The following is a 22,555-nucleotide window of genomic DNA, read 5'->3' on the forward strand; positions in this document are numbered from 1 at the left end:
GAGAGGGTAAAAACATCCACTTAAAGAACTTTAAGGCAAATTATATATTTTTCCCAGACCTATATGTTGGTTGAATTTGCCACTTAGTTGTTCTAAGTGGATAAGTGGCAACTGAAATGCTAGAGTTCTCTTCTAATACGACAACTTCTAATGAGCCACACTATATATCTAAACAAGTATTCAGAATAATAAAGTATGAAGTAGGCTTTTGAATGGATATTAATTTTTATCATATATTCTCATATTTAGTACATCATATTCAAAGCAGGAGAAATCAAGACAGGAAAATATCTCTTCAGTAGAAAATCTTCAGGTCTTGAAATAGTAAGTGATTTGTCTTTATGTATTGCGTTTATCAGCTACTATCATGAAGGTTCCTCAAAAAAGCCTTGTATAGTATGTGTCAGTGCCAGTATTCTATTTGCGTAATTATTTTTCAAGTTGTCAATTACTTCTTGTTTTGTGATTTTGGTCCATGAATCTGGAATAGTACCTAACTTTTTAAAGTTTTTTTGATATCTTCCTTCAAGCTCTGATCTGAAGTGACAGACAAACCATTTCCAATATGGCTGGGTAGATGAGTCTGGGGTGATGCTCCATGTGGCATACTCACCTCCTGCTTCTCGATATTTCTTGAATGGGAATACCTTGTTATCACTTAAAATAAATGAACGATCACTTGCTACTGAACTAGTACAGAAGTCAATGAAAAAGTGGTCTGTTTTATCCCAATGCCATCCATTGACAGCGGCAGGACGGTGGAATGGCACACTGTGGTCTCCTTCATGCTGGGGAATGGTGTTGGTACAAATTGCTTTACAAAAAGGACACTGTTTCCAGCAGCCACAGAGTTGTGCAAAGAGAATTTTCTCAATATCAGGAATCATTTCATCTATGTCCTTACTTGTGCAGTCCTCTTCTACCTTCTTCATTGCAGGATCCAAAGCTGTGCTCATGACTTCTTTGAGAAACTCCATATCCTTTATCTCCTGGTGCTCAATGCTTATCAGGTCTTTTCTTGGAAAGATCAAGTTGCTCCCCAGGTGATCACAGAACAAATCCAACCAGGCAGAAGCAGTGCTGCCTTTATCTGTAGCTACTGCTGTGGACTCATGAATGGCAGTGAGGATGGCATTCTTGATGTCACCTAAACTTATTTTTAAGAAAGTCTTTATTTTTTTACCTTCTTTTTCAAAACAGTATCTTCTAATGTGGTCTCTAATGTAATTCCTGAAGAAATTTTCTGGCTGATGAATGTATTGCCAATACTTACCAAAGTTTTCTTCTTCTGCCAGAGAAATGAGAATATGTTTCTCCAGGTTAGCCCTGTTTCCATTGAAGGAAGGGCAGGTGGCTCTCATGTCCCCAGCTACTTTAGGACCCATTTGCTCCCATATAGTGGCATAGATAGCTGGAGTGAGCTTGAGCCACAGGAAGTCAACAAAGGATGTGATGGAGGTGGCACCTTGGCAGGAGATCTTAAAATTGATGAAGAAATCATCTTTCTTTCTCTCCAGATAGTTTACAGGATCATTTGCTCTCTTGAATGCCCTGTTTATTTCCTTGAAACTCTTAGATGCTCTTTGGAATAAACATAAGGATAAATCAATATTGTAGTCTCTGGTAAATGTGTAGTCTTCCTCAGGAGGTACAGATTTCAGTTCTTTTTCTATTATCCTCAAGATTTCATGAAAATCATTTGGACTGTAATCACGCCTTTGCTTCAAAATGTTTTTAATTGTTTCATTAAATCTTAATTCAATGTGACTAGTAGTCTTCTTAATTGATTCTTTATGACAACTTTCTAAGCTCTTTGGAAATACCTTAAACCATTTTTTCACTTGGACATGTTTGGCATAATTGATTTCAAACATCTCTCCAGAGTCCTTTTTAAGTCTTTCCACAATGTTTTTCTCCTTATTGAAATAATCCAGAAGGATGTTTTCAGAATCTCTGTCAATGTTAGGCTCTGTGACATGAGGTGCAGTCAAAGACACACTGTAGATCCAATTTGTCCAAAGTTGATCAAATTTCTCATATAACTCTTTATCACTTAATTCTTTACCCTTCACACTTAAAGCCAACTTTCGGCTCTTCTCTAGCAATTCATTTTCATATTGTGACTTTTGGTTATCTAGTCTTTCTTGGCTTTGTTTGAGATTGATGAGTTCATTGCCTTTACTTCTGGTGTCTGTAATAAGTGCACCTTTAAGCATTAGTAGCTTATTTTCAAAATTTGTTCTCCATTGAACCAATGTTTCCCTATCTGTGTCTTCTTCAAAATATTTGTCAAATTCGTGCTTGATTGTTTCATATTTCTTATTAACTGGGCCCTCAAGTGTGTCAGGTGTGAGTGTCCGGATTTTCCCATTCTGAATCTGATTGTTCAGCTGATTCTGTAATTCCAGCACATGACTCCTCAGCTCCCAGGTCCAGTGGTTATACATTGTTTCCAGTTTACTCATGGCTATGACCTCTTGGGTGTTCCTGAAACTGAAAATGAAGTTCTCACTGACCAGGGCTTTCCATAAATCTTGAACACGGATTTTTACATCTGAGATCTTCATGATCCTTCCCCTAGATTTCTGCTGGGCAGTCTTAAGAATCTCATTCTTCAGTTCCTGGACATTATGGCTATAGCGAGGATTGGGAGGGGCCATTGGAGGATTGCCATCCCAGAGGTGAGCAAAGTAGTAGACATGATAATTGATATCAAATTTAATTACATCACTGAAGCGGGTTATGTTGGAGCACTCTTCCTGTTCAGCAGCTAATGCTGTCATTTCATCCAGTCTCTGCTCCAGTTGCCTCCTTCCTTCCATAGTTTGGTCTTTTGCTGTACCTTCACCCACATTCTGGTGGACAAAGAGACAACTGGGGGAGATTTTCACTTGTTTCATTCTCAGAAAGGCCTGGACAACAATTTGTAGGATATCCTGCATTTCTGATGGATTCTCCCCAAAAATATTGATCAGAGTCAGGTTTCCAAGGCCAATGACAAAGGTTGCCAACTCATTGTCCCAATTGTGGGATTTGTTGTTGAGTTCTGGAGCCCGAAGTCCTTCTGTGTCTACAATAAGCACAAAATCAAAGCCAAGTTCCTCTGTGCATGTCTCTTCCACCTTCAGGAGCTGCATGTAGGCCCCCTTGGTACACCTGCCTGCACTGACTGTGAACTGCAGCCCAAACAGGGCATTTAGCAAAGTGGATTTCCCTGAGCTTTGCAGACCAAGAATAGAGAGAACGAACAGTCTTTGGTCTCCAAGTTTCTCTGAGATCTTGTCAAAAATTGATGCCACCCATTTTAGGGGTACATAGGAAGCATCCCCATCCATCAGCTCAATGGGAACACCAGCTACCATAAGGTCTGCAGCAATTTCAGGGAGGTGTAGAAAAAGGCTATCTCTAGAGGAGCAAGTTTCTTCCAGAGCTTCATAGATCTGGCCAACTTCTCGGAGAAGGTGCTCAGTTCCTAAAGTGCAGTTAAGAATCTCAGTAGAGATGGATTCTATCTGCTTCTGCCAGAGTGTCAGGGAGCTGCTCTTCTCTTCCTTTTGCTTTTCTTCCTGTACCTTTGACCACAAAGCTTGTTGTGTCCTAAGCAAATTCTCCAAGTGTCCTGAGGTTAGATTTTCTAAAACCACACTTAACCAGTGTAAGAAATAGAGTTTGGTGTAAATTTCTAAATCTTCTTGGAGAATTTGTAGAACAGAGCACATCAAAGGATTGAGAGGAAAGGCCTTTTTCAACTGCTGGCATCGTAGTTTTTGCTTTTCTATCTCAATTTCACTCTTGTGTTGTTCAATGCTCCGATTCCCTTTTTCTCTCAGATGATAGAGTTCCTTGTCCTTCTTACACCAATGGTGCCACAGCTGTCCCTGCAGGGGCAGCAAGTTTTCTTTTACCTCAGGTAACTTTGATAGCTTCAGGAGGTCCAGTATAGTCTGTGCCTTTTCTTTGGCTGCTCTCATTTCTCTTTTATCTTCATCAATCAGAAATCCTTGTTTCCTAGCCATTTGTGAACAGTCCTCTAAGCTAAGAGGAGTGCCAGAGAGTTCTAGCAAATGTTTGATGGTGTTTGAGAGCTCCTCTGTTAATTCTGCCTCATTTCTATTTCTGATACCAATCCTCATTTTTTTACCAGAATGACTGGTTATGGCCTTTTCTTTGTCATCAACCAAACAGATCAGAGGTTTTGATGACTGACACAGGTGTCTCACAAGATTCTGGTTTTCTTTATTGTCATCAGAAGCTGACATGAGGATCACAATGAGAGAAGAGACATCCTGCAGGAAGCTGAGTTGTTGTCTATGTTCCTTGGCATCTCCATGAAGATTGGTGAAGGCCACACACTTGTCAAATATGTCCTCACCTTGGCTGCCAGGACAGAACCAGCAGATCTCTACCACTCCCTCCATCAGGAGACAGTGTTTGTGGCTTCCTCTGCAGTGTCTGTGAAAAAACATGTCATGTTTATGTTTACTGAGGAGAGAGTTCATGATCTGAGATTTGGAAGCAGAGAGGCCATTACCCACTCTAATGAAGGACACAATGGGGGTAGAGACACGGCACATCTGCTGATTCCTGTGACTGTAGCTCTTGTTCTGTTGTGAGCCATTTTTCTCTTGCCAACTTCTCTTAATTTGTCTGAGAGACCAGAGAGAAAATTCAATCTGAGAAGTGTTGGGATTTGGCACCACAAGGGGGAGTGCAAATTGACAAGTGGAAAGTTTGGACAGAATATATTGTCTGGCAAGATCATCTGCACAGTGAAAAACGGCCATCTGGATGTCCATTGGGTGAATGTGGGGCTGGGACTCAGTGGGTGAAGAATTAGTGACTTCATCTCTGTCATCAAACAATTCTTCATATGGATCAAAAGCCTCATTTTCCTGGTTGCAAGGAACTACAGAGTCTTGGTTTTCTGCATTTCCAGGATTTTTGAAGACTAGATATCTAAACCCACAATCTAGCATCAGTAGCTTTTGTAGGAAATAGAAGGGAAGTTCCTGCTCAGATTTTGGCTGTGTATTGTACACTGAAGTCTTGTAGATCAGATGGAAGTCAGCTCTGCTCATCTTTTTTAGGTAGTTATGTTCTAGACCCAGACGTTGGAGTAAGTCTAAGAAAGGTCCCTTTTTTATGGTTTCCTTTTGGTTATTTTCACTATCTTTTTGTTTACAAATCTCTTTCTTTTCAGGGTAGAGACTTTGCAGTTGCTTTTTTATCTCATCCATCTGCAAAGTTGGGATGGTGTCTTCATAATTCCCATCAATGTGTAATCTCAAATTATTCTCTAGATTTTCCCAATCATGATCAGTTTCAAATTTTGTGAGGACATGTGCAAATTTTGTAGACAATAAAGGCTCCATATGCTGCCTTGTTAATGCCAAGCGCTTTGTTTTTTCTTCTGGAGAAATGGTTGAGACTCCAACTGTGGTTGTCAGAGCTTTGAGCACTAGGAATGCCTGTGCCCTGTCTATGCAGATAGTTTTGAGCTCCTGATATCTGTGTTGGACAGTTTGTATTTCATCCAGGAGGAAGCTTATCTCAGTGCACCCCAGGAGAGGCTGAAAAACATTGCTTTCCACCTGATAGCCTGCACCAGCTGCAATGGAGAGTAGCAGCAGCTGCATGTCTGGCTGTTCTGCTTCTCTGAGGTGGTTCAAGAAGGAGCCAAGAGCTCTGGTGACCTCACAGGTGGCCTTTCTGTGAGCTTCTTCCACTGTTTCTGAGAACTCAGACTTGACATTTACTTCTATGAGAGATTTTTGGATTTCTTTCAAACTTTTAAGGAATTCAGAAAATTCAGTGATTTTGCGTTGCTGTTCCTCTGAGTCTTCCTGGTAGATCCACTGCATGATTGAATGTGCCTGAGGAAAGTTTTTCAGTTTGTAAACATGAGGTTCTAGAAGGCTGAGGAACTGAGATTTAATAAACTGAGACCTTTTAATGGAAGAGTTCTTGCAATAGTTGACAGTTCCTATGAGAAAATTCTGTAGATCCAAATTTGTGAGGCATGTATTAATCCAAACATCATAACCTTTTGTCTTGTGAGCCAGTGTTTGCATGAAATCCACCAGGTTGTTAAGCTGTTCTTCAGGGTCAGAGACCTCCCAGAATTTCACATTATTCAGGAAAAGTTCTGCTTCCTCTATGGTGTTCAGCAACTCTTCTCCATCCTGGATGTGGGCAGCAAGACCTGTCAGAGCAGAGTAGTTGTCTGCCAGGCATTTAGCCACCAGAAAGGTGTCCTTAAAATTGCTTCTGTGGTTAGATAGGATGATGTCCCAAATGGGTACCAGCTGAAGTTCTTGGTCAATGACAGACCAGGTTTTGTTGCTGGTGAGAAGGCCAGTTGTCCACTGAACAAATCCATTTGCTTCTGGTGGTCCACCTATCTGGGCCACAGATAATTGGACTTTGATTTGGAACTGTTGATTAGTTGCATTTTGGCAGGATTTTACTAAATGTGAGTCTGATGTTGCCATTTTTGCCCCAACTTCAACTCCACAGCCAATGTAGCTCCCTCTTATGTAACTCTCCAAGGCCTCTGCTGTCTGCTGCTTCACACAATCCAGCTGGTCACTGTTGAAACCCTCTGAAATGGCCTTCCAGCAGTAGATTCCCCCAAGGTGCAGAGGTCCTAGATTAGCATGAGAGCCAAATCTGTTGAAGAAGTTTTCAGTCCTGTTCCTCAGTAAGAGGAATCTGTCTGGTCCATCAGTGTGTTCCAGCTGTTCTTCAATGATTTTCAGTTCCTTGAGAGCAGCAGTGGAGAGCTGAAGCTGATCAATTTGAAAGTGAGAGGAGACCAGTGGCATATAGCAATACTTGGCTGAGCAGAAATAAGAATGCTCTGAATATGATTCACAGATGTCCTTAGAGTCTGAATGTTTACTTTGATCTCTACCACCTTCCAGGCTAAATCCATAGCATCCACCCTTGGCTGATATCATTGCTCCAAATCCCAACTTCTCCACAGTTTTGGTGAACAGGGTTTCTTCTTTAGAAGATATGAATTCTTTTGCTTCCATCCTTTTTCCTTGCTCAGATCCAAAGAGGAAGAATTCCTCGGGGACCCTGAGCAGTTCTTCTCTTCTTGCTACCAGGTCCTTTTGGTGGCAGGTCTTATAAATTCCCTGCAGAGCCAGTCCTCCAGAAGCCCATCTTACCAAGTCTCTGTCATGGAGATTTCCCCTGTAGGTCAGTTTCAGCTCCATGTCCTTCAGTTGTCTCTCCATTGTTTCAGTGACATCTTTCAGGGACACCTCAGGCCCTGGCCAGCACTCTTCAGGTATCTCCATTGCTTGTCTCAGCTCTGCTTCTTTTCTCTTCACTGCCTCTTCCTGTCTGTTCTTTCCTTCTAACTGCAAGGCCCTGAACTCCTGCAGGGCCTGTTCTGCCTGTTTCTGCCTGTTCCTTATCATCTCCCCTAGATTTTTCTGGAACTCTGCAACACTATTTGGCTGTGAAGCGTCAAGCAGTTTCTCCAGAGCCTTTTCCTCCCATGTGTGTTGTGTCTGGGACTTCAGCTTCTGGAGATCTTTTTCTTTTAAGTGTTGTAAGGCTTGGGTACAGGTCACACCCAGGTCTTTCTGCAGCTTAGGTAGCCAGTAGTCAACAGACAACCCCACTTCTGTCAGCATCTCCTGGAGATCTTGCTGTCTTCTGGGCTGAGGATCATCAGGGGTGCACTTTGTTGTTGCCATGGCTCTGTGAAGAACAGGTACAATTTTAGTCTGTGTCTCAGTTGTAAGAAATCTTCTATAAATGATCCAATGTGTGCATGTTGTAAGGAGGCAAGTCTTCAACATTTTCATGCCTTAATCTAATTTTCTGATATGTATTTCTTTAATATCTTTGTCATATTTTTTGTTTACTGAACATAATTTGTGCTTATATTTGTTTGTGGGGCATTTACCCACCAACCCCACAGCTCCCCAGAGTTTTCTTGAGTGTGAGCAGCAGGAAATATTAGATAGAAGGATTTATTGTGGAGAATCTTGTGGAGATAAACAGCTAGAAAATAAAGGATAGCCTCCAGAGGGCCTGGAATGTTTTCCAATGGGCCCCGACTGTCTTTGGCCCAGGGTAATTATGGATATGCCAAGGGGTGGAGCAAAAGACCTCCTTCCCAGCACAGCCAAGTGCAGACCATCTCAGACACCTGCACTCAGGCCCGTGGTCCTGATCATCCTCTATGCAGACCTGCTGGGTAAAGCCATGAGGAACCTGAAAATGGGCTCCCACAGGTCCCCATTTCTGAATATATAAAAAATAACTGTTGATTAATGGCTTACAGCAATCTCCATAGCTGTTACACCTCCCAATATGGGAGTAGAGGATGATAAAGATGGCATTTCTCTTTTGAATTAGGTCCAAGGTGACTATAGCAGTCTTAGCTGCCTCAAGCCCTATCTAAACCAAAAACTCTTTAGGCAACTGCAAACTTAATGCCTTAGCTTCATCATTACCATTAACAGGTTAACATAAATATTGCTATACATAGTCACAATTCTCCAAATCTTACAACTCAAAGCAAACTCTTAACAGAACCATTTGAATTAGCATATATGTTGCTATATAGTCAATTTTCTCAGTCTTACAATTTTAACTCTTAATCAGTTGGATTTTCTTGCTAACAGAACATAGGAAAAACTTCTATGTGTTCACATCAAACTTAAATATTTCCTTAACTCAACAAAACCAGGGTGCATTAATACCAATAGGTTAAACATAATTTCTGCAAACATAATTCAACATTCAGGAGAAAATATAAAGAAAATTTTTGGCAAACTTCTATTAATGAACAAAGACCAAAATTAATGATAAAAATAAATGGTGTTTTGTTGTCTGGTCTGGTAGACACAGGTGCGGACGTTACCATAATTGCACCAGAATTTTGGCATCCAACTTGGCCTCTTCAGGAGGTAAACGTTCAACTGTTAGGAATTGGAACATTATCTCAGGTGAAACAGAGTGCAAGATGGCTGGAATGTGTAAGTCCAGGAGGATAGAGAGGAAAATTAAAACCATATGTGGCTAACATAGCTATGAACCTGTGGGGTTGAGACTTGTTGCAACAATGGAATACTCAGATTAACATCCCTCCAATCTCAGAAACAAATCATAAACTAGCACATGTTTCTGAGAGAAATATCAGAAGGCATTATTTTGAGTGGTCACCAGGCATCCATATTATACAAGAACAGGGCACAACAACTGATGATCTTCCAAAGACACCAACATCTCTACCTTTAAAATGGTTAACAGACAAGCCTGTATGGGTCCAGCAATGGCCCTTAACAACAGAGAAACTCCAGGCTTTAGAAGAGCTGGTAGAAGAACAGTTAAATGCTCATCATATTGAAGAATCAACCAGCCCTTGGAATTCTCCTGTATTTGTTATTGAAAAGAAATTGGGTAAATGGAGAATGGTAACAGACCTTAGAGCAATTAACAAAGTAATTGAGCCAACGGGCTCTCTACAATCTGGAATTATTTTGCCTACTCTGTTACCAAAAGGATGGCCTCTCGTAGTTATTGATTTAAAAGACTGTTTCTTTTCAATACCCTTACAAGAAAAAGACAGACAAAGATTTGCCTTCATGGTGCCTACTTACAATAATTCTCAACTGGTTAAAAGATTTCAATGGAGGATCCTCCCACAGGGAATGTTGAATAGCCCAACTCTGTGCCAATATTTTGTACAATAGCCATTGGAAGTTTTACGTAAAAAATTGCCTAAATCTATAATTTATCATTATATGGATGATATTTTACTAGCTGACTCAAATGCAGATACTATAAAAAGAATGTTTGAAGAAGTAAAGAAAATTTTGTCTTGCTGAGGATTACAAATTGCTCCCAAAAAGATACAAAGAGGAGATTCTATTAATTATTTAGGATATAAAATAGAGCTACAAAAAAATTGACCCCAAAAGGTGCAAATTTGACACATGGACTACAGACTCTTAACGACTTTCAAAGATTATTTGGAGATGTTTCTTATCTATGAACTATTGTTGGGGTAAAAAATAATGAACTGAATAATTTGTTCAAAATCTTAGAAGGTGACAAGGACTTAAATAGTCCGAGAGAATTATCACCTGAAGCTGAGAAAGAATTGGCCTTGGTAGAAAAGAAAGTACATGAAGGGCATGTGAATCGTATTGACCCAAAGCTGGATTGCATTTTGGTTATTTTACCTTCTAGGCATTCTCCTACAGGAATATTAATGCAGAGGGAAGATGTTATATTGGAATGGATACTTTTACCAAATAAACCAAATGAAAAATTAAAAACTTATGGGAAAAAAATCTCTGACTTGATTTGGAAAGGAAAATTGAGACTTTGTCAATTAGCAGGAATAGACCCAGCAGAAATTGTCATACCTTTAACTAAGGAGGACACTGAAAAATTATGGACAGAAAGTGAACCTTGGCAAATAGCTTGCAGTAATTTTTTGGGAGAAATTAACAGCAAATATCCCAAAAGCGATAGAATTGATCTTATAAGGAGAGCTGATTGTATATTGCCTCGAATTGTATGGGAAAAACCCATATCTGGAGTTTGTACATTTTATACAGATGCCAACAAACAAGGAAAGGCAGGTTAGAAATCAGAAAATTTAAGTAAAGTGGTTCAAAGTCCTTATAATTCAGTTCAAAAATCAGAATTGTATGCTATTCTATTGGTATAATGGATTTTTTATTAAATACCAATGGATTGGTATTTAATGGATTGGTATTAATGGTATTTTTATACTCTCAACATAGTAACTGACTCTCAGTATGCTGAAAGAGTGGTGTTACATATTGAGACTGCAGAATTTATCCCTGATGAGTGAGAATTAACTCCACTATTTATTCAATTACAAGATACAATCAGGAAAAGGAGTCATCCTTTATATATAACTCACATTCGATCCCATACTGGTCTGCCAGGCCCTCTAGCACAAGGCAATGATGAGATTGATAAATTATTGATAGGAAATGTGCTGGAGGCCTCAGAATTTCATAAAAAACATCATGTCAATAGTAAAGGTTTTAAAAAAGATTTTTCCATAACCTGGCAATGAGCCAAAGAAACAGTAAAGAAATGTCCTACTTGTTCCTTCTACAATCAAACGCCATTACCAGCAGGATGTAACCCAAAGGGTACTCAGAGGAATGAAATGTGGCAGATGGACGTGTTTCACTTTGCAGAATTTGGAAAACTGAAATATGTACACCACACCATCGATACTTATTCAGGATTTCAATGGGAAACTGCTTTGAGTTCTGAAATAGCTGATTCTGTAATCACTCATTTGCTAGAAGTTATGGCCATCATGGGCATACCTGCACAAATCAAAACTGACAATGCTCCAGCATATGTCTCTGTTAAAATGAAACAGTTTTTTGCTTATTACAATATAAAGCATATTACAGGTATACCACATAATCCTACAGGTCAAGCAGTTATAGAAAGATCAAACAGAACTCTAAAGAATATGCTAAATAAACAGAAAGGGGTAACAAAAACACCCAGAAATAGACTGCACAATGCTCTATTAACTTCGGATTTTCTCAATGCCAATGAGAAAGGAACAACAGCTGCAGAGAGACACTGGATAATAGAAAAGCTACAGAATTAAATCAGCCTATATACTTTAAGGATGTGCTGACCTCAGAATGGAAACCAGGGTATGTATTACGTTGGAGATGCGGTTTTGCTTTTGCTTCTACAGAAGAAGATAAGCTGTGGGTGTCATCAAAATTGATAAAGATTCGATTTGAATAAGAGAGACCTCTTAATTAGAGGAGGAGATAGTTCATCAACCAGCATGAACATCCAATTTAAACTAACTTATACCAGTAACACTTGCCTTTTCATTTAATCAGATAATAACTTGCCAAAAAGGAACATCCCCAAAATTAGTCTTGGGGAAAGGTTTTTGTTTTTGTCTTTTAGGAGAATGAAGTCTAAGGAATCTGAAGAACACTGGACAAATGAGACAAGTGAAGAAAAAGGACAAATTATCTATCCCAAGAAACAGAGTAAAATGGCCTATTGGTATATCATCTGTAAAATTTTATGTCTTCCTAAATGTTTGTTTCTGCTTTTCTCTAAAGAAATTTAATGCTATTAGTCTTCTAATAGTCCCAGTTTAATTAAAATTAAAGCTGACTTTGGAGTTGGAGAATGGCTCTCTCCTTCTTTAAACTCAAGCATATTGTTAAAAGGAAAATGCAAACTCCCTGTATCATGCCAGAAGAAAAGAGCCATCTTCTGCTATGGGACAGGAGAAAAACCAAATTAATTAAGGGACTATTATTCTACTAATTTCAACTCTTTGATTCTATTCTGATTTTTTAAACTTATCTTAAAGTATGGAATTTATATCAAAATTTACTATATATATATATATATGTATATATATATATATATATATATACATTTTAAACTTTGTTAAGATATGAATGGTCATATAGAGTACTAACTAACTCTAGAAAAAAGGCTTCAATTAGCTGCATATATATGTCTTTGTGTTCAAGTCTCTTATCAGTTTTCTGCAGAAAATCACGGCCAGGCCTAACATCAACTGAAGTCTCCAGGAAGAAGATGGGGCCCCACAACAGCAACAACAATTCCATGTGGACAATAATAATATCACTAAGCTGACAAACATCATCTGCAGATCAACTTTGAACTACAAAGTGCTCAGAGCAATTTTGGGAAGGCTAGCTGAGATGATCCAGTCTCAAAGACTACTTGAATAAGGACTTGAGATAAACCCTGAACTTTGGCATTATACACAGATTGGATAACAAAGGATATAATTACCTTTCCTAGAATTTGACAATTAACCTAAAATTTTTCTTTTCAGGATAAAGATACCTTCACCCATACCCAGCAGGAAGCAATTTTAAGAATACAATGCCCACATTCCCAAAGAGGTGGTGTGGGGCGGGTGGTTTTTTGATCTTTTTAATGGGTTTTGGGTCTGAGATAATTTTCATTGATTAGGGGTTTGGTTACAAGTTGTTGTCAAGGGTTAGGAAAAGGGCTAAGCAAAGGAGATTACGTTTAAGGTTCTTGTTTAAAAAAAGGAAAAAGATAATTACTAGTTTTAAATACTTTACATTGGATTGGATTGTTTTATATTATATACAAATTATATATATTGAAATTGATATTGTTCGAATATGCTATATGTATATTTCTAATTGTACTTATACTGTTCATTTAACAATGTAATACAATTTTCTGATTCTTGAATGTTATTATTACCAACTATTAGGATATAAAGAAATGAAAGTTAGTAGTTAGACATTATAATAGAACTTGCAATAATATTAGTATGTTTTCAAAATTGAGCAGATTTATTTTAGATAGACCGGTCATCTTCAAACCCTTCAGAGATCTACAGACTATGGCATTTAAAATGTTTCAATAACTTGGAAAATTTTTCTATTTTGTTATGACTATGAGACATGTTGGCTCCTGGCAGTATCAATCTACTTCAGAGAACATATGGGCATTCATGAAACTGCATATGGAGTTAACTTTCACTGTGGCAAAAGTTAGCCACTGGACAACAAAGTATCCTCGAATCAACTGCTGACAACAGGACAAAATGGACAGACAGGACACGAAACAAAGGACTACTGATTCTTGACAAAACAAGTGTGGTTATGGCTTTATCAAAGGCATCTTCTGAGGCTAGGACAATATGAAACCATCCCTAGGCTAGGTAGGACCAGAGAAACTTCTGGCTACATATCTTAGGTAAAACAAAGTACAAGTTGGTTCAAGTATAGAGAGTCAGAGGGACATGTAGAAAAATTAAAGCCATGTGTGGCTAACATATCAATGTATTTATGGGGATATGACTTTTGCAGCAATGGAAGTCACAGATTAACATTCCTCAGATTTCAGAAACAAAACATAAAGAATGTTTCTGAGATAAATATTAAAAGGTATTATCAGGAACAATCACACACTGTTAAGGTTGTACATAAGCAGGACACAACAGCTGTTGGTCTTCCAAAGGTACCAACAGTCCTTTAAAATGTTTAACTGAAAATCCTGTGTGGGTGGAACAATAGCCTCTGACATCAGAAAAATTATAGACATTAAAACAGTTGGTACAAGGGCAGCTAAATGATCAAAATTGAAGAATCAACCAGTCCTTTTAATTCTTCTATATTTGTTATTAAAAAGAAATCTAGAAAATTGAGAATAGTAACAGAACTGAGAGATATAAATGAGATGATTCAGCCAATTGGCTCTTTGCAGCCTGCAATTCCCTTGCCTTCTTTATTACCTAAAGGATGGTATATTATAGGTTGATTTAAAAGACTTTTTTTTAAAAACTATACTTTTACAAGAACAGGATAGAGAAAATATTTGCCTCATAGTACCTACTTATACTCATTCCCAGCCTATTAAGAGGTATCATTGGAAAATTCTTCCTCAAGGAGTGCTAAAATGCCCCACCTTGTGTCAACAGTCTATACAAGAGCCATTTCAAATAATTTGTAAACATTTCCTGTTTATCAATATAATTTACCATTACATGGATAATACATTATTGGTTGATTCAGATGCAGATACCTTAAAAAATATTTGATGAAGTAAAGTGAATTTTTCTTTTTTGAAATTACAAATTGCTCCTGAAAAAATGCAAGGATGAGATTCTATTAATTATTTAGGATATAAGATAGGTTTTTCAGGAAATTCAACTGAAGAAAGTACAAATAGGAGAGATTAATTACAAACTCTTAATGTTGCCATGTAGAAGATTGCAAAGAGATCCACATATATTGCCATGCACAAAACTCAAGTCCAAGTGGATCAAAAACCTCAACATAAATCCAGTTACACTAAACTTGATAGAAATTAGGAAGTAGCCTTTAATCCATTGGCACAGGAGAACACTTTAATAAGGTGTACAAAAATGAAAGAAAGGAATCCATCTTTTATTGTCTACAGATGATATGATCCTATAGATCAGATACTCTAAAACTTTAGTATAAAACTTTTCTAATTGACAAACACTTTTAGCAGAGTATTAGGGTGCTATATGAACATGAAAAATACCAGTAATTTCTAAATGCTAATAATGAACTTAAAGAGAATGAAACCAAGAAAAAAACATCTTATTCACAAAAAATAAATGGATAATAAAAATATGACACATATACACACAATAAGGTTTTATTCAGTCATAAAAAATAAAATTATGTTGTTTTCTGGAAATGGATAAAGATACTTTATCATATTCAATGAAATAAGCTCAGCAAATATAAAACCCTATTTTATTTCTTTTATGGGGTTCAGATTTTACATAGATAAATGTTGCCCTAATCCCACCTGACAGATCAGGGGCACCTGACATGCAACAGCTGTCACCTGATAACCAGAGGATGGTTAGAACAGCAAGGGATGGGGAACTGACCACTCACGCACTGTTGGATGAGGAGATCAGGCATCAGGAGGCATGAATGTTAGAGAACTGAGTTATTGGGTAGGGGTCTTATAGACTGAATCCTGGGTTTTGGCACCAATGAAAGGAAAAGTATTGGCCCAGTATCCCCAGCCAAATTCTCAGGTCAAGTTCTCAGCACAAAGGAGATTCATTTGCCCCAGAAGGACAGGGGACAGGGATAAGGGACAAAGACAGGAGACAGAGGAAGAGGGAGAAGGGGAAAGGAACAACAGAGAGGGGAGAAAGGGACAACCTAGAGGGGTAAGGGGTATTTGTCCTGGAGTAGGACAAAGGACTGCCTCTGTGTAGAGAAGATACAGGTGTGGCACATAGGGCAATGGTGGTTTATAAAGGAACAGAGGGAAATCCCATGTTAGAATGAGGTGTTTAATTTGGCATGTTAATTAGGTGAGCCAAAGGTGGCTTTTTATTGCTAAATTTCGATCCTTTGATAGCTGTACCTTGGTAGTCATCCTCAGGAGGAGGGATTGGACAAATAAGGGAATAGACCTTGGGAATAGCTTCAGGAATGTAATCTAACTGTTTTTTGGCAAGGCAGACAGAATGGGGGAGAAGGGAAAGGCTGGCAGAACCACATGCTGGAGTGGGCTAGAGTCTCTTCTTGTATTTCATGTATATTATAATCCACTGCTCTATCTCACTCATTTCCTTATTGTTATTTTCACACCTCTAGCGCATACACACACACACACACACACACACACACACACACACACACACACACACACACCCTCAAGCCATTTATCTATAAGGCAAATGAGATTGTACAGGCTTCAGCTGCATTCATTAATTATGCTTCCAATTCTCCTGTAAGTTCTGTCTTATTCAGAGACACAACCATATTGTCCAATGATTATCATATTAATCTCTTTTCCACTTTATATAAACTTAGTACTCATGGGTTTCAGATGAGTTCTCTAACCTCTCTTCAGTCTTGTTTGTTTTTCATCCTTGACAGGTTTTCTTTATGTTTTGCCTTCATATGCACTTATTGTAATGGCTGTAACAGTCATCACATCTGATGTTAGTTCCTCTTCTGCTCTTCAAGATTCATTTTAAAATCAAATGGCATTCAGCATTATTAAGATGTATATGTCATACTTTGTAAAACTGCTTTACCCATATATTTCACCTATATGTACTGCCAGTGGTGAGGCCTGTGGAAATATTAATCAGAGAAAGACCAGATGGAGCTTCTTCTACCAGTGTTTCCCAGTTCTCATCTCCATGAGAAAATAACTCAGACATGGAACAAACACTGAGTACCAAGCAAAGGAGGATTTGTTCTAAAGGTTACATAACAGAGAGTGACTGGGAGCTTCTTAAGTAAGAGTTAACTTGTACAGGCTTTTAAATTGTGTGTGTGTGTGTGTGTGTGTGTGTGTGTGTGTGTGTGTGTGTGTGTGTGTGTGTTTTATCAATTCCAAAAGATACTGAGTGAGGTTACATATTTGATTATAGGTTATTTTTGACTAGGAAGACTTAACTAAACCATTTCATTTGCTTGTCATGTCAAAATGTAGATTAAAATGTTAGACATGTCTTTTGTTTAGTTGCCTTGTAACATAAAACCTAGTTTTGTAGTTTTAAAACCCCAACCTAGAGATTGTATATTTTAAGTTGTAATTTCCTGTTTTTCCCATAATCTGTCTTGCTTTTCTTTATGTTTTTCTCTCATACTCCTCTCCCCTCACCAGTAAATCCTATCTTAAAACATGAGATTAATATATTCAGGTAATGATGAGTTCAACAGCCACTTGCCTATTTGCCCTTTTGTCTCTGTGTGGTGAAGATGCAAGAAGGCTCATTTTGGGTGCCTATGTATTGATCTTAGATTTTCCAGTGCCCAAACCTGTAAGCCCCAAATTCTGTTCATTGTAAATTTTTAGTCTCTGGTAGTTTGTTACAGATCAGAATGAAGAAAACAGAAAGTGGTGCAGGGAGCTGAAGTGTTATGAGAAACACCTGATAATGTGAAAACAGCATGGCAAACAAGTTTTGAAAGGAAGTTGGAAGGACATGGGGATCAAGCCCATATTACCACAAATACAGTGCTATGGGCATTTTTGGTGAGAACCCTGACTAAGAGAAGAACTGTGAGAGCATTTGTAACTTTTGGGAGATGAACTGAGTTGTCGTGATTCACATATCTATAGACATATACGTACTGTTGGCAGTCCAGTGAAATCTTAGGTAGAAATGAGAAACAAGGTGTTGGAAACCAGATATAAGGCCCTTCTTATGAAAAAGCAAATAACATCACTAAATTGTTGGTATAGAAGAACAGAACAAAGATCAGACAAGAAGGATTAGATAGAGTCGTCAATGAGCTCAGCATTGGAGCACCTGCTTAGCATGTAAGAGGGTCCAGGTTTAATCCTCAGAAGAAGCAAAATGAATAAAAATATGAAATTATAATCTGACTTCACCTATATAATGTTTTATATTAATCAGTGATGAATAAACGTCAAAAACAGAAACATTTGGCCTAGTTTATATCAGTGAATCATATGAAGTATGTAAGAATACCTTTAGATGTATGGAAGAAAGTATGTAAGAAAATGATACCTGATTTAAATAATTTCTTTCTAAAAATAAAATCATATCATACTTCTTAATTGATTCTCTGAGGCCATCTTACCTTACTTCCAAATCCTTATTGAGACATTAGAAAAAATAAAATCTGCAAACAAATATCTCTTATCTCTGAAAAAAATCTATTAACATATGAAATCCAACAATATATAATAGAATTTTTGACCATGGCCAACTGAGCTTTACCTAGACGGTGCAAGCCTGCTTAACAGATGAAAACCAGTGAACATACATATATCAGTACACTAACAAGAAAATCACATGATTATATCTCTCGGATACTAAGGCATTTTCACCAAATCCAAAAGCTCAATTGTGATTTAAAAAAAAATCTCAGCATATAGGAAAAAGTGTGAACATCCTTCAATTTGGTAAAAAAGCATATGCAAACAACATACAGACAACATTTTATTTAGTATTGAGAAACAGAAACAGAGCAAGAATCCCACTTTTCATCACTCTTATACAATACTCAACTTGAAGTCTTAGCTAATAAACAAGATAAAAATGAAAATAAAATGTGTGTGTAGAATGTAATAACTAACAAGACAATTAACTTTACTCACTGATAATATGACTTAGTATGTAGAAAATTTTGAAGAGTGAACAAATTTGCCACGAGCTAGCATGAATTTAAAAAAATTCCCATTATAAAGTTAAAATAAAAAATGCTCTTTGTATATCAACAAAGAATAAGTGAGTGATATTTCAAATTAAAACACATACTATTACATGAATACCCCCCCAAAAAAACAGTTAAATGCAAACATAACAAAATATGTACAAGACTTAGATGAAGACTATAAAATTCTAATGGACAGATTAAAGAGTATGTAAATTAATGAAGCCATACTCTTTAATTTATGCTGTTAAAATTCTAATTGCCCTGTGAATCCCTGGATGAATAGAAACAACATAATGTACATGCAACTATATTATAAAAAATTCATTACATTGACCCATGTAGTATAAGGCATCTGGATAATGCTCAACTATGTGCTGCAAAGGCTGAGAACTAGGTTCCCAATTCAGGAAGGATGCCTTTGCAGTTCCAATCTAATCCTGAAAGCCTTGGGAATTTGCTGGAATTGGGTTCATGTTGAATGTCTGAAGAGCTGGACTCTAATGTCAGCAGGTGGCAAAAGCAATAGAAGCAATCACTGGGAACAGTAAGACTTGACACCCTGTTTGTTGTATTCATCCCACTTCTTCATTAGAACAGTTTACCCCATTGATAATCTCACCCTTCTTCATTGGAGCAGTTTACCCTGTAGATAATCCTACCCTTATTCAGGGCAGGTGCTTTCTCACTATTGACTGTCTGACATGTCAAACCTATATGAAAAAGTCTTCATAGCCATACAGGTGCATTGTATAAGTTCTAGGCATCTTCTACCTAGTCACGTAGTCATTTCAGATCTATTATTACATAACTCTTTACAGGTTTGTCATTGTAGATTCACTATAATCTAACAAAACTCCCACCAAGTTATTTTCTAAATAACAAACCAAACAGTTTATATGAAAGAAGAAAAGGTACAGAACAATCATTATGCAGCATTAAAGCAGGAAAATAGAACACTGACAGCTCAAGGCTTAAAAAAGATACATCAATCAATGAAATATGGCATTGATAGAGGCTTTTAAAAATCAAGGGAAAAAATGGAATCCAAATGAATGTCATGTAAATAGAATTGAGGAGCAAAGACATTGTCATAGAGGAAAAGATAGATTTTTTTCAGTATGTGTCTCTAGAAATATCCATATTCACATCCATATATATTTTAAAAAGCTTGATGTATATCTAATCCTTTAAAAAATAAACTCAAAGAAAAATATGAGACGGGAAAAACACAGATTAAATCTATGTATCTACTGCTGAATGTAAAACATTTATACTGCTTAGGCACTCTTAATGTCTATAAACCCAGGAAAGTGGTATTTTAAAGTCTATTTCATAAATCACTGAAATGGTTTAAATACAACTTAGATGATATTTGATCCCCTGAATCAAATATTTTAAAGAGATTATAAATATCTAAAATATTTTAGGCATAGTTCATTTAGAATGACACTAGGTATTTCATAATATAATTTTCATTAAGCTATCAAATTAAACACTGACTACATTAATGTTAATACTCCTAAACATGTTCATAAGAAGTAATAAATTAAATTTTATCATTTAAAACAATCAAGCATAATAAAATTAAAAAACAAGAAATGTTTTATGTTAATCAAATATTTTGACATACATATATATATTCTGATTAAATTAATTGACATAGTTGTGTTTTAAAAATAATCCCTATACACAAATGATTAATGTAAGATTTTCATTAAGGCTGTAATACACACAAAATGATAAATATGCCTACATAAATATTTGTCAAACACATTAATGTTACTTTTCTTTTAATAATTGAAATTGCAGAAGATACAACCCCACAAATTGTAACATTCATAATGTAAGTAAGCTTACTTCATCCATGTCTTTTAAAAGTTTATTCATTTAGTTTCAAAAGTTTATTCATAGTTAAGACAATATAATACATCTTTTTTAAATTTATTTTACAATACTATTCAGTTCTACATAATAGCCACAGATTCCCTTGTTCTCTCCCTTCCTGCCCCCTCCCCTTCCCCCCAGCACCCCCCCCCCCCCCCCCGATTCCCACCTCCTCCAGATCAAGGTCTCCCCTGAGGACTGGGATTGATCTGATAGACTCAGTCCAGGCAGGTCCAGTCCCCTCCTCCCAGACTGAAATAGGAGACCATGGTAAATGAAGACCACATGAGAAAAGGAAGAAACAAAGAGCTAAAGAGCCCCACAGAAATCCACAAAGATACCTCCACAAACGACTGCTGGCAATGGTCCAGAGACAGCCGGGACTGACCTACTCTGGTGATGGGATGGCCAAACACCCTAATAGTTGTGCCATAAACCCCGTCCAAGGACTGAGGAATATAATACATCTTAATGATAAATTTTAACTAAGAGTTGTGTTATTGATATGTAAAAACTATTTACTATATGCCTGTGCTCTCCCCTCTTAAAAGAAAGAAAACAAAACAATTTTCTCCCCAAGTTTCTTATTTTTGCCAATTTAAGACCATAAACACAAAAGGCCAAAAAGAAAAAAAAAATAATCTCCAGGATTTCTAACATGTTTTGCTTGAGTTTCAAATACAGCTTCCTATTAATTTATTTGAGCCGGGCGTTGGTGGCGCACGCCTTTAATCCCAGCACTCGGGAGGCAGAGGCAGGCGGATCTCTGTGAGTTCGAGGCCAGCCTGGGCTACCAAGTGAGCTACAGGAAAGGCGCAAAGCTACACAGAGAAACCCTGTCTCGAAAAACCAAAAAAAAAAAAAAAAAAAAAAAAATAATAATAATAATAATTTATTTGAAATATAGATATCTTGTTAAAAAGTAAGGGTTTTCTAAATTCTGCCAGCTCATACATACATATATATTTATATATGAAACACTATAAACAAATAAAGTCAAATATAAGATATTAAAATTTATGAATGTAAAATATGTTTTGGTAAGAAAATATATGAATTTTAAAAGTATACTTTTATATGACAGGGGATTTGATATATAGATTTTATTTTAAGGTAAAAGATTTTTACAAAATAAAAATAAAAAGAGATTGAAAAAAACTGAAAGTTAATGTGTATCATAAAATGATTTCTAAAAGTTAAAACTGGACGATAGTTGAGTCAGTAAGATGGCTCAGTGGGTAAAGACACCCAAGGATCTGAGTATGATCCTTAGAAACACATGCTAGAAGGAAAAACTGACTTCTACAAGGTATCCTCTGAACTTCCATATATATGCTGTGGCACACATATCCCCAACACACACACACACACACACACACACACACACACACACACACACACACACGCACACACGCACACACGCACGCACAATTTAAGCAAATATGAAAGTAATATTGATATATAAAAACTTCTTTATGGAGCAAGGATTTTATCAAAGTAACTGCTTATGGTTTTTAAATAGGAAACTGTTCTAAAAGAATAAAAATTTGTTTAAAAGTACTTGTCAAGCTTTATCTTAATGTTATAAACTAACTTTATACATTCTTCAATACTCTTACAACTAACAGTCTCAGTTTTCAATAACCATAGTTAGAGCCCAATCAATGAGTATAAAAATGCTAAAAGGAAAATAAGTATGTTTGTCATTGCTTCTAGGTCAACAGATTACCAAGGGAGCAGAGGAGGAGGCACCTTTAAGAGTGTCTTATAGCTCCAGTAAATTAGCTCTCTTCCTGATCATAGAGGACAAAGAGAGAGATTTCAATGATTGTCCTATAACCAGTACACACTCCACATGATGAGGATCATCTCAGAAGGAAATTTTTCAATGATTCCAAGGAAAGCCATGGTTAATGTACCCTGACCCATCCCAACAAACGACACAACTTGTA

General features: G+C 37.1%; 2 protein-coding genes across 6 annotated transcripts in view; both read right to left on the reverse strand.

The window, feature by feature from the left end:
• The window catches only part of LOC102913863 (interferon-induced very large GTPase 1-like), a 192,861-nt gene that overhangs the window by 167,964 nt on the left and 2,342 nt on the right, over positions 1–22,555 (reverse strand). The gene's annotated exons all lie outside the window — the stretch shown is intronic.
• LOC102914167 (interferon-induced very large GTPase 1-like) overlaps positions 207–22,555 on the reverse strand; it is a 96,481-nt gene continuing 74,132 nt past the window's right edge. For 4 of the 5 annotated variants that reach the window (XM_076549691.1, XM_076549686.1, XM_076549677.1 and 1 more), the window contains exon 2: positions 207–7,716. In XM_076549691.1, coding sequence (XP_076405806.1) covers positions 366–7,712 — 7,347 coding nt within the window. In that variant the 5' untranslated portion in view covers positions 7,713–7,716 and the 3' untranslated portion in view covers positions 207–365. Of the gene's footprint in view, positions 7,717–20,772; positions 20,848–22,555 lie in introns of all 5 variants that reach the window. The other variant, XM_076549688.1, reaches the window with a different exon arrangement.

The sequence above is a fragment of the Peromyscus maniculatus genome, chromosome 1 (genome assembly GCF_049852395.1).
Source record: "Peromyscus maniculatus bairdii isolate BWxNUB_F1_BW_parent chromosome 1, HU_Pman_BW_mat_3.1, whole genome shotgun sequence".
NCBI lineage: Eukaryota > Metazoa > Chordata > Mammalia > Rodentia > Cricetidae > Peromyscus > Peromyscus maniculatus.